Consider the following 12,601-nt stretch of genomic DNA (forward strand, 5'->3'; position numbering starts at 1 on the left):
TCTTGCACGAACACCTCATGCGAGGCCACAGTTTCGGCCACGCCCGTTTACATCAGGCGTCATGAATTCCCGGCACGCGCACTTAATGATTCGCCGTTTATTACCTTTCCATGCTCTCAGGATTTACGGAATTACCAAACGCAAAGAGTGGAGGGCCAAAACGCGGGTGGGACGTGAGGTTCCGGGGAACATTGCACGTTTTGACGTTCTTTGGCAAGTTTACCATGTTTACTAAGCGGCGAGCAAACGCGATTGACAAACCCTCATCAATAGAGCATTCGAATGTTCTGACGAACCACCATGAGTCAGGGTGAGACAAGTAAATCACAGAATCCGACTTGAGTTGACCAGGCAGATGGGTTGTGAGCGTAGTTCCCCTCTTAGTCCAACGTCCCTTCAACCACCGAGCTGACATACGCCGCTCGTAAGCAATTACCTTCATTCCAATATATTTCAACCTCAACAGCAGAATCGCATGTTGTGAATGAGACATATTCTTGATTGGAATTGTGAATCAAAACTTGCTCTACTGACTTTAACTTCCTTTAGGGCTTGCCCTTCAAATCAACCTCTCTGGGCATGCCGCATACCTGGAAGTCCAGGTCACTCCATTTTGTAGATTTTACAAAGGTGAACGAGGAACAGAACCAAAGCCATCCAAAATAAACCAACGAGATACTGCAGACCCGCCACGTCCCGTCGATGAAGTCCATTGAACACCCGAGCCGAAGCAAACCTCCATCCTCGAGTTCCACGATGTCTAGTCAGTGCGGACTCGCCATCGAGCAGAGCCATCTTTCCGGCCATGCCAACATTGAGCTCCTCAGCCGCTACCGAGGCGAACTTGTCGTCAATCTGCGCTATGCTGCGGCTGAAGATGTCGCGCCCGCAATCTTGGTCGAACTGATCCTCTGCCAAACGAATCTCGACGTGACCTAGGATAATTAGTCATCTACGTATCCAGCTTATACGCAACTTGAAGGATACTTACCTGTGAATGGATGTCCAGCCGCAGCATAATCGAGGATGTAAGCCGATACGACGTCTGGATGACTTGCAGTCGCTCGGAGGTAGTTGCTATCCCATCCAAAGAATGGATCGCAGAACTCGATTTTCAAGAAGATCGGTTTGTCCGGCTGGGAAGGAAGAACAAGCTTGTAGAAGACCTCGCCCTTGCTGCCAGTAATACCTATCAACATACTCATCAATAAGAAGCTCGACGACAGGCCACGTCAGAATCGAAGAAGGGTTGAAAGACGCCAACTTACCACCATTGTCGTTGAGCTGCACCAGGCCTTCGGACCCAGCTTTGATGATTCTAGGAGGATTTTCTTCCGCCCAGCTGCCGTGTGTGACTGTGGAAGACTCGAGGAAAAGATCGACCTTGGTTTTGTTCAAGACATAGATGATACACTCATAGCCGCTGGCTGGAGCAGCGATTGGACCATGCGGTTGGTCCATGGCTCGACGTAGAGATACGACTGTGATGTGCTCGAATGCTCCCTGAAACTTCGTCAGTTCATGTTTCGTTGCTGATGAGGCGGGGGCTAAAGGCTCAAATAGCCAGTTCCATCCATTACTTCCCTTCAGGCAAACATTCTTGGACGGTATCCGGGGAATTCGTGACGAGAAACATGTGATTTAGCGCGAGTTACCTGGGATACGCTTGGAATGACGAACCCGAATGTTCTCTTGTTTTATTGGCACAGCTGCCTGGTGAGACATGAGCGTTTCCGACGGTTCCCAAGAACCCGTCGATTGAACCGTTGTTGGGTCTTAGGCGTGATCAGCAGACGCAAACAGACATTTTTACTGCAATGATACAAATCTCCAAAACATAAGCCTAAAAGGAATTCTTATCCCATCCAGGAGCTCATGGCAATGGAATGAGTAAAAACGCCGTTCAGATCCTAACATCGTGACATCACAGTTTGGGCATTTGTCGTCGACAAGTTCGGCTGAGATTGGTATCTAGAACTATGAAACCCTACAACCGCGGTGGTGTAGATCCCATCCGCATCATCCGCTACTAAGCTTCCAGGCTCCGCCACATCGGTCTCGTCCGTCCCTGTTCCCATTCCCTGGTTCATTGGTATCTTTGGATCGTTTCTTAGTACACGTAGAAGACGGAAGTCTCGTTGTCGCTGGCCCGCAGCTTCTTGTTGCGGCGCATCATGATAATCTTGGCCAACCATGCCAGGGCGGCGGTCGCGATACTGAATGCCGCAGAGCTAGCCATGGCGATGACGTATCGCGGCTCGTCGCTCTTGGGCCAGAGGTAGGGCGTCCAGATGAAGCTGATGTTCATGATCATGGTTACCATACTGATGGCGACGGCCTTCTTTTCCTTGGTCTGGCCGCAAACACTGCCGCACCATCCGAGGATCAAAGAGTTCACACCATAGGTTCCTGTGGCTATTAGACGAGGAAGGCTTCTGAGACGGCGTTGAAACTTACCGATGGTGAAAATGCACATCGCGACATATCTCCCGGCGACACTCATCGTAATTGGCGCAATGATGAACCCAATTACCGCAACGGTTTTCGAGGCAGTGATGTGCCAGGTTCTTTCGTTGAACTTTCCGGAAGACCAAGACACCGCGATCGTGACAGCACCGGCGACCAGGTAGGGCGGGCAGGTCAGAACAAGAGTGATGGTGGTGTCGAAGCCAAGCGTCTCAACAACGGTAGGGAACTGAGAGAATATGAGTTAGACCGCGCGAAGCTGATTGATTGTGTGATAGACGTACGAAGTTCTTGAAACCGTTGGCCGCAAGATGCATGTGAGCCATAGCACAGAAGATCCAGACCATGGGGTCCTTGGCCGCCTGCTTGAGACCGTTCCACGTGCTAGTCTCGCCCTTGTTGCCGACGGTGTCGAGCTCCATGCGGTTGTAGGCGAGGTCACGCTCTTCCTGCGTCAACCACCTCGTATTCTGGGGGAAGTCGGGCAGCAGGAAGTATCCGACCACGGCGATGACGAAGGTCACGGCACCCTGGAGGATGAAGAGCCACTTCCAACCGGCAAGCCCGCCAGCGCCGTCCATGCCGTAGAAGATACCAGCAGCAATCAGACCAGCAAATGCCGTTGCTAGAATGTTGCCCGTGTACAGAATAGCGATGCGTGTTGCGACCTCTTTACGGGTGTAGAAGAGGGAGAGCAGATAAACCGCGCCTGGATAGGACTCATATGATTAGAAACGTGCTCCAGAAAGCCACACATGTTAATAGACATACCTGGATAGTACGGAGCTTCAGTGACTCCAAGAAAACTAGATTTGGATAGTCAGCTTCGGCGTAAACTGATTTGTGTGGTATGTGGCACTCACAAACGTGTCAAAAGCAAGCCTGTGAAGTCCTTGGACACAGCAGTCAGGGCGCTGACAACGGCCCAGAGCATCATCATGATTCCCTGGCAGCATGCTTAGTATTTGCTTCAGAGATATCTCTAGCTGATTTCGTACCATGTATCGGCTGGGTCGCGTTCGAGTAAGGAACATGTTCGATGGGATTTGGCCCCTAAGATTGTCGTTAGTGTTGGTTCACGTTTGGAATGATGCGGAAAACTTACAAGATGTAACCGACAAACAGAATGGACACGCAAGTCTGGTATTCTGCGGTTGGTCGTCAGTTCCGTGGCAGAATCCACCTCAGTATTTTGAACTTACGCGTGCTGCTGAGGTTCAAGTCTTCTTCAAGATCATTCAGACGCGCCAGAGCAATGGCGTTTCGGTCCAGATACTTCGGAGCGGCATGTTAGTGGGTTACTGGCTTTGCGAGGAGGCATTACCTACGTTTAGCCAGTACATGGACCAAAGCATTGGCTTGATGTAAGTCAGCATAAGAAATCCTAGAGTTTTTGACGACTGCCTACCATGATCCATCTGTCCAGCTTCTTCACAAGTGCGATTTCCTTCGGATCGGTCTTCTCATGGGCACCTGAGTAGTCGATCCTGCCGTCGGTCTTGGGAATTGGCTTCTCGGGGTTTTCATCCTCAAAGAACTGAGGTTCGACGTCCTTTCCTTTGCTGCCATCGTCATCGATGACTGGGTTATTGGCGTTGATGGGGGCCATGGTGCTGAAGCTGATCGAGACTTCACAGAAGTCTTCGAGCGGTGGGATGATGGTGAAAGATTGACAGAGGATGCTGATCACCGTGATGTGAGTTGGACCAAAGCACCATGAAGCACAATATCCATCTCGCATTCTCAGCCGCGGGGCATAGGAGCTGTTATGTAGTCGCCCGAGGTGGGGATGCCCAGACCACGAGCTCGTGGAACATTGAACAGAACAAACCCTGACCTCCCCTTACCTCTCCCTTCCACACCGTGCTTCCATGTCGTGCCCGCGATGACATGGATTAGGTCACATTTGGGACACCCACACCGGTTCACGCCAACAATACACTTTTTTTTCTTTGTTTTGCCAAGTCATGCCCGACATGTTCCGACAATCCATGAACCTGTTGAACCCTCAGGTCCGTGGTGATCGCATCCATGGGGGGCTACAAGGCGGGCGCGCCTGGGCGTATGTACGTCGGCTAGATGCTATAATCAGCATCGGCAGGAGGTCTCACTGGTCAGAGGTTGTGCAACAGAAGACGGCTACCAAGAGAATACCAAGCTTGGGCTGTCACATTGCGTTTCTGACCCGGAAACTTGGCAAAGGTTGGTGTCGATCGAGCAAGACGTCTTGCCCCTTCTCGTCGTACGAAGTAGCAGTATAGATTGCCGGACGAGGGTTAGATAATTCCCCGGAAACTTCACGACGGATGGGGGAAGATGGTCTTGGCTCTGCGACTCTCTGACTCGAGGTCATGTTCATCCAGTGATAAAGTCGAAGTTGACGAGATAGGCAGCATGGCCGCTATCACGATTTCTCCTCGGGCGACAGCATGTTCGTGGACGCCCGCATATCTTGTTGGCGCCCGTGTTGTGGGCTGTGTGTCTTCTCCATCCGGGGTAAAGGGGTTCTGCTCGGTGGGGAGATGCCATGGTCGCCAATGGGGCCCCGCGTTTTTGCTTTTGCCTTCGGTCAGCTTGCCCCCGTCGTGTGCGTGGTTCTCCATGGGGAGAATGGAGTAGGTGGGCGTACGGATGACCAAACGACAACACGATGTTCGGTGCGGTCTAGATTTCGTAAACACCACGAGTGGCCTGCCGAGAGCGAAGTGCATGCGGGTTCCAAGAACATGGCGTAGTGCCAAGTAGCGCCAACCAGTGCCAACCTTGTCCCAAGCTCAACCAACCGTGCCGACGTGCTGGATGAGATGGTGCACTTCTCGGTCTGACCTGGGTTCCCTTGATCAGGGAGCCGCCATGGGATGGCCTGCCGTGCAAGGTATCGCACACCTGTTCATGTCAGACTTGGTCAAGCCCTCATCTCGGCACTCGCGGTTGAGTTCACCGTTGGATCGGCAGTTGGGCGACAAGAAAGCTTCCTTTGGCCGTGGCGCGCTAGAAGTCTTTGCATGCGCTAGAACGTCGTGAGGCTCGTTGAACAAGCTCTCGGAAGGACTAGAAATGTCTTGTATACGACGAAATAGAGTTATCGCCAGACACACGGACGGACGTTGAGGATCCAGGAGCAAGAGACTCGTGTCTGTTAGGTAATAACGGAAGTCCCAAGAGCATGAGCTAGAGCTGAATATGGGGTATGGGGTAGCCGTGCCACACGTACGGGTGCTGGTGCTGGTATTGACGTGAAAAGTGGTGTCTGCAGCATCTCGGAAGATACCCGTAGGTCAAAAGATGCAGGCCACCCTAGACTCCAAACGGTCACAGACCAATCGTCTGTGTCGCGATGTTTCTGGTGGTATAAATGGCACTGGCTGACGATGATGTGGGATTGCAGCTGACCATCCAGGAAGGGCAGTTTGACCTGTTCATCCCTGCGAAATCACCACTCGCATCCTGAGCCGAAGAAGTCGAAGAGGAGTCCGACCGCACAGGCTCCAGTCTCATCTCCTCTGAGGTGGGCCAGCATAGCAATACCCAGCAATAGAGACGAACTGATTGGGGAAATGGTTCCATTTGCGTTCTCCGACGGCGCGTCCCCGGATGTGTCAAGACGAGAATGACAGTTGACCCAAGCGGCGCGGCGATGATTCCCCGGATCTCGAGCCCCATACTCCAACCCCAGATCATCTCGGGTCCTACAACTAGGACGCATTCGCCTCTGCCGCACATCTGCATGTTAGCTTGGTTCCCAGATATCGTGTGGTTCAATAGTTGCCGGTGACTATGAGGCATATTCCTTTCCATCTTTCTCTGTCCCCTCACAACTCCAGCCACCCCCGCGAGGGGCGCTGGACTCCTTCGTCTGTTGCCAAGACATCTTGTCTAAATTTGCTGAGGCCCGAGTGGAAGGCCAAGAAAGCCCAGCGTCAGAAAATGAAGCTGGGCATGCATGGCCAACGCTTGTTCTCGGCGACTTGGCGAGAGGGGAAGACGGACAAGTTTTATACCTGTCCAACAGTGAGAATTTGTGTGTTCCATCAATAAATAACATCAGCAATGAGCACTTCGTGACCCTTTGATGACTCCATTTTACCCCAACTTTCCCCAAAGCCCAGCTTCTTGGAACCCCCACAGCCGCCGGATGTGGTATGGTTAGCTTCAATTGGCGTTGGAGTTCCCTGCTCATCAGCAGTCGGTGACGCCGGACTGAATACCGTAAGTGGCTGGCGGAGTGAAGGCCGGTCATGAATTACAGGGCAGAGCTTGATATCCAACATCTGTCGTCTCGTCAGCGGATGGGGAAGTTCAATAATTACGAGATCCATGATTCAGATGACCTACCTTAGATTGAGCGTCCCCATGGGGTAATCGCGTGGCGTGAGGTGGAGGAAGGAGAACGTTGGGTTCACATTTCGACTTGTGCGGATACCAATGAGGGGAAAACATTGAACGCAACATTGCCCATCCGCAGCTGCAGTAAAGATTGGGGGTTCGCGACGTTCGGACTGCAGTATCATGCATTTCACGGCCCCCATGCTCCAATGATACGAGATGAGGGTGGTCTCGCAACACCTGGCAGACCGCCATCTTGGTAGCCTCAATGTTACGTCTTCAGGCCCTCGTGCCGCTCGCCTGCACATAAATATGTACAGTCCCTGCTGGACCCTATTTGCTGTGAGCTGAAAACATTGCCATGTTCGGCATCCCCTGGTCCCGTGACGCGTGCATTCTGACCACCCAACCACATCATGCTGATCGCAAAGTCTTCCTGCACCAGGACGATTGCGCCATACCACCAACTGGTTTGTAGTATGTGGCTTCTAGTTGCTCACTTTAACATCATGCATGTTTGTTCTTTAAAGGTCAAACCTATGCATCTCGTAACGTTGTGGCTGCGGGCGGGAAAACAAGTCGCGATAGAGAGGAAAGGGTTCGATCGCCATCGTCCGGCCAGTCCGAATCAGTGATGCATCCTTGGGGGAAGAGCAAATATCCATCCCACATTTCGTGATAAATGACCCCCCAACTATGCGCCTAGAGACGCATCATACACCCTCCACGAAAGGCGGGGGATCTCACGATACCTACTAGCAAGTATCTCATGCGAGCCACTGGATCTGCAAGCAGCAATTACATGAACTGCATTAGGATCTCAATTTTACCACGTCCCACGGAAGGGAAAGGGAACTCCTCGCTATCTCATATCCCACCATTGGAGTCTGGGGACCGGGGCGCGTTGCAGTCAATTTGACGTTGCAGTGATGGTCTTTGCCCAGAAATGAGGCACCCTGTAGAAACACATATGTTTCTTAATGAACTACCTGTTGTTATTCTCGGGTACCCAAACTCTTGGAACAGCTCGGAAACTGAGACGGATTCCACCTTTGGCATCCAGGACATAACAAGTGATGTTTGAGCTAAAATTACTCGATTTCCTTGTCTTTTATGTGTCTCAGACTCTAGATTCCTACCCTTTGTAAAGTCGATGAGATTAATATAACACTCATCTCACATGATACAAGAGTAAGAGTGGTTTTTTTGCAGGATCTGTTGCTAAATACTCGTCGTCGTGAATGCCGATGTTGTTGTTAGTAGTACAGCAGTTTGTACAGGTCCGTAGATGGATTTGGTGCTTTCTCGAACACAGGTTTGATTGTAGCCGCAGTGTTGATGGCGAGAATCAGCAAGTTCATTCCGAATAAACTTTAGCGTCATGATTATTGCATATATGGGACGTGTTGATGGTAACTAGGCAGTTGAAGCTCATCTATGATCTGACGAGATTCAAGACGCCAACCGTGAACCCTTCTAAATGTAAAAGGAGAAGATTTCTCCTATCTATATTGTCGCTATTCGTCCTCTCATTTGAAATTATGGCAAGATTCATTGGCGTTCCCAAAACATTATTGAGAAAGTCGCAGATCTCCGTTTTTCGACAATGCTGTTGGGCCTGCTGGCATTCTCATTTCATGTGGCCAACGTGAAGGTTGGGGCTCTCATAATCTGATAATCTTGAGAAATCGTGCGAAACTGTGCTTCCCCGTGTTGTTGTCTTACAGTTTTATACAGGTAGCAAATACAAACACTTATCCAGGGTTTTCAGTGCATGATGAAGCTGATACGTGTACTCGTTCAAGATGAAAAGTCAAAGCTGCACTAAGTTCGACAGTTCAGAGCCCCCCTTTCAGGTAGGTACATGTTAAAACTGTTCCCACCGTCTGGAAATGAATCGATATCCTGTCTCACAGTCTCGAAGTCAGTCCCAACGACCCCCAAGCGCCGATAACAACCCCGCAAGTCGCGCGGAAGATCGCGGCACCTGGGACTCCCTCCCTCCAACATACATAGCCATCAACCAGGCCGACATAAACCAGTAAAGCCATAATTGTATCTACGGCCACGAAGTCGCCTCTCAGGTAAAATATCAGCTGCGCTGCGCCCAAGACCGAAAGCCTGGCCCCGTCCAGGAGGAAACAGGCCTGGGCTATGGGCGATGGTGCGAATATCTCCGGCAATCCAAACCCACGAATACCACCCTCTGGATCGAGGAACGAAACCACACCGCCGAAGGTATGAGCAATGGAGACGAAGAGGGGGAAGAGATGAGCGAGACGGAATGGGCGTCGCATGTCGAATTCTTGGGGCTGGGGGCGAAGTTTGGTGAGGTTATCAAGGAAGACTTCCAAAACGGAATTCGAATATGCAGAAGCAATGGGAGCTTAGGATATTGTCTGAGTGTCTCAAAGACGTTTACGTTCAAGATAGAAGTTCCAGGTGCTCAATTGAAGTGGAGGTGACTTCAAACTTCAAAGGAATCAACATCACGTGCGTCAGCACTAAAGCTCATCCGTACAGACATGTCCTTGGTGCTGTGAACTCAGAGAGGTATGGTATATAATTATAATTCTCTGTATTTTTGAAGTTTTCTTGAAAGAGATCGTATGCCGTCGATAGGACATGATATTGAAGAAAATCACCGCGCATCCATAAGCGAAAATGTATCTAGTGATGTACATTATCCTATTAGATCCAATTATTCCGCAAATCTCTTATTGCATCGCCCTAGGGCGTTGCGAGGCAGCCTGCAAAATCATCATCTGACCACTATCCGCGCGCAGGAACCGTTGATGACGTGGCCCCAAGCGATCCTCCACTTCTTGCGTGGTGATTCCAGGAGGGGTGCGACCGGGAAACCGAATCAAGATCCTGACAGTTGGTACAAGCTCTGGCAACTCCGGCTTTGTGGTTTCCTCCCAAGACAAGTGTCCGTTTGATCTTCTATCATGTTGTGCATCCATTATCTCGTAGTTTCGCAGTGTTGATACGACCCTCTTGGCACGAGGAAGACCACGATGCTCCCACCACTGAGGCAAGCAGTCGAAGCAGAAAGCGCGATCCCACTTGTACGTGGTCTCAAGCCGACGGCGAGGTGTCCAACCGAAACCGCCCATAACAGATGAAAGATTGATCACTTCGTTGAGGCGACTGCGATCTTGCAGATCCACCATTTCCACGAAATGAGTATCAGCAGTCCTATACTCGGGTTCCCGTTCATAATCCCGCTCCCACGTCTCTTTGAGCCTTTTCACAGTCCGCTGATTGACGGTAATACACTTGACCGGAGTGGAGAACGGCTTCTTCTTATCAATTGGAGCCATCTTGTCCAAGCCCATCCTCTCCCCAATGCTTACTGTGACCGTCTGAATGACAATGTGTATCTGTTTCATTGTGTGAAATTGAAAGTCAGGAGCCGGGCCACAGAACTGTGGTCGGCTGATGCTGACAGCAGCTTCAATCTGTTCCAGAGATATCGTAATTCTCTTGAAAACTGGCAGCTGAGACCTGTAACTAGGAAACCAGCACCATGCTTGAAACTCGTTGTCACCGAGGCTCAAAGAATCAGACGGCGTTATCCATGCCACACGTTTGACCGACCACTCGCCGCGTCGGAAGCGATCCAATCCTCCGTCGTCAAGCATCTCGTGCATGAGCGGCCTGATGAGACTCCATGCTTCGTGGCAAGCCAGAGCAGGTGCGGGGATTGGAAGGCGGCGGTTCCAACAGATTCGCCCGGGAGTGTTGCCGGTGATGTGGATTATTCTCTCGGGAACAGAGAACAGCCAGATCTCTTTCCTGATTTCGGCCGGTAGTTGGCGGAACTTGGGAAATGATAGCGTCGGAGCATTGCTTGCCGTCTTGCGGTTGTCCTCAGCGTTCTTCAAGATATCCGTGATGAACTCGCGGTCGGCGGCATGGTTGCCGCCGATGACGGCATTGTTGATCAACTCTTTCAGAACCTCTTGGGGATCCCGGACTGTCTCCGGCACGCCGATCTTTCTGTCATACCAACCGCGTTGTAGATGTTTGCAGACATTGGGGCGCGGTGGTGATTTCGTGGGCATGCTGACTAGGATATTTCGGTCCCCGGCGAGGTTGTATTCAAGTTCCGACGTAAAGATGAAGACCTGCCTCAGAACCTTGATCGTGTCAAAGACGTTCGCATGGTTTCAAAGACAACTTCCGAGAACTTCACACTCAAACTGCTGCCTGGGAAGATCTTTCGTTGACTCTTACTAACATGCAGATGCGCCAATCAAAGATGAGTTCAACTCGCTCGATGCACCTATCTCGGTCTAGGCTCGGATGGCACAAATACGAGTCGCGTTGTTGATTGGTTTGCTGATACTGCGCAAACACAGCACCAACAAGCGTCAATCTTCGGAGACATACGGCCCGCGAAGTGATGGCCAACTTTCTCTGCATAACAGTATCCGTCGCAAGCCGACACGTACCTTCAAAACCGATGAAATCCGTCCTTCCTTTCACACGTATGGAATGAGGGAGTTCGAGGCCTGCAGAAGAATGACCCATCACTCCAATGATTGTAAACTGCACAGAACGATGGTTTTCCAAATGCGTTCTGTATCTTCGCTGAGTCGTGTTAGAACCGGCAAAGTCGAAGCCTATCAGGAAGTGAAGACACGAGTGATTTTGTTCCTTTTCAGGAATCCGGAGATCTCGACCTGCCCTTTTCCGACAAGAACTTTGGGCAAGCCCCCCGGACTTCGGGTTGAAAGGCGGAGCCGTGGGCCGGGCGTCAGCCGTCGGAAGACCCGTCCACACCCCGGCCGAAGACCCATCGCGAGGTCAAAGCCCTCGGCGCTTTGACATATGGCTTTGACATTCTTGCCGTCTCTTGATTTGTTTCTCAGTAGACGCGGCTCGTCTATTGAGTAGACGAGCCGCGTTCCACCCGTTTTCCACGTTTTTGACAGGACAGGCCGACTTCGACGTCGATCTCTGCATCCACACGGCCGGACCGCTTCCCTTTACGACAACACGGCCCGTGATGTCATTCGATTAGAATTCAACCCTCGAGGTTGAGCCTGCTACGCAGACGAGACCTCTTGACGAGCACCAAAATGCTGTGTAACGTGTTCGACAGTCCGCCCCGCAACCCGCAGCTCGGTACCGCGTTCACGAACGGACTGCCGCGCGGGTTTGCCAAACACCGCGAGAGTACGACGCTGACGAGGAGGCTCGAGAACCAGTGACTGACTGATGGCTGAGTAAGGTCACTCGTCAAAATCATCGGTATGTGGGTACAGCATTCGGCATCAGGAGTTGCCAAGGAGTTGGAATAAAGAGCACCATTGCGATATGGGGATAAGGCGCATGCCGGTGGGAAGAGCTTGCACTTTAAATTCGGCTCGTCCGACTCATCAGCCTCAACGACTGAATCGTTGGGATCGATAGAACTCGCAGCGGTTACCACAACCGGAAGTCGGAGGATTAAATATCGCAAGAAACGGAACTTAACGCACCAAGCTTATCTCCGGCCAGCCGGTTGGTTGCGCGGAGTTGACTACTCAATGGGACACGACTTACCCACAGAAATTCTGCGAGCCGAACGGCGTCGTAACACTGTCGGTCTGGGTGCAAGATCCGATGCGAAGTGATGCGAGGTTCCTGAACTACTGCAAGGGCTGCTCCAGTTGCACACAGCCGCTACTGCATGAAGGATCCCAAGAAGCAAAGTCTCGGCCGTCTCAAGATGCCGAGAGTTCAAGTCTGCAGCCGCAAAAGTGCGACTTGAGATGACACTCAAATCACCTCAAGGCGTATCAGTGACACCAAGAAA

At 51.4% G+C, this 12,601-nt stretch overlaps 3 protein-coding genes across 3 annotated transcripts; all 3 read right to left on the bottom strand.

The window, feature by feature from the left end:
• Window positions 1-603: 603 nt before the first annotated feature.
• Window positions 604-1,461, bottom strand: CkaCkLH20_10460 (uncharacterized protein; the record flags this gene model as incomplete). The annotated part of the gene is made up of 3 exons (XM_038893174.1): window positions 604-935; window positions 992-1,189; window positions 1,269-1,461. The coding sequence occupies 3 exons, from the start codon at window positions 1,459-1,461 to the stop codon at window positions 604-606; spliced, it is 723 nt and encodes a 240-aa protein (XP_038741584.1).
• A 649-nt stretch (window positions 1,462-2,110) lies between these two features.
• Window positions 2,111-4,075, bottom strand: CkaCkLH20_10461 (major facilitator superfamily transporter; the record flags this gene model as incomplete). The annotated part of the gene is made up of 10 exons (XM_038893175.1): window positions 2,111-2,409; window positions 2,458-2,695; window positions 2,751-3,175; window positions 3,238-3,272; window positions 3,330-3,412; window positions 3,465-3,519; window positions 3,572-3,614; window positions 3,669-3,741; window positions 3,795-3,824; window positions 3,875-4,075. The coding sequence occupies 10 exons, from the start codon at window positions 4,073-4,075 to the stop codon at window positions 2,111-2,113; spliced, it is 1,482 nt and encodes a 493-aa protein (XP_038741585.1).
• Window positions 4,076-9,509: 5,434 nt separating this feature from the next.
• CkaCkLH20_10462 (uncharacterized protein) lies at window positions 9,510-10,862 on the bottom strand (the record flags this gene model as incomplete). The annotated part of the gene is made up of 1 exon (XM_038893176.1): window positions 9,510-10,862. The coding sequence occupies one exon, from the start codon at window positions 10,860-10,862 to the stop codon at window positions 9,510-9,512; it is 1,353 nt and encodes a 450-aa protein (XP_038741586.1).
• Window positions 10,863-12,601: the final 1,739 nt, after the last annotated feature.

The sequence above is a fragment of the Colletotrichum karsti genome (assembly GCF_011947395.1).
Source record: "Colletotrichum karsti strain CkLH20 chromosome Unknown Scaffold40, whole genome shotgun sequence".
Taxonomy (NCBI): domain Eukaryota; kingdom Fungi; phylum Ascomycota; class Sordariomycetes; order Glomerellales; family Glomerellaceae; genus Colletotrichum; species Colletotrichum karsti.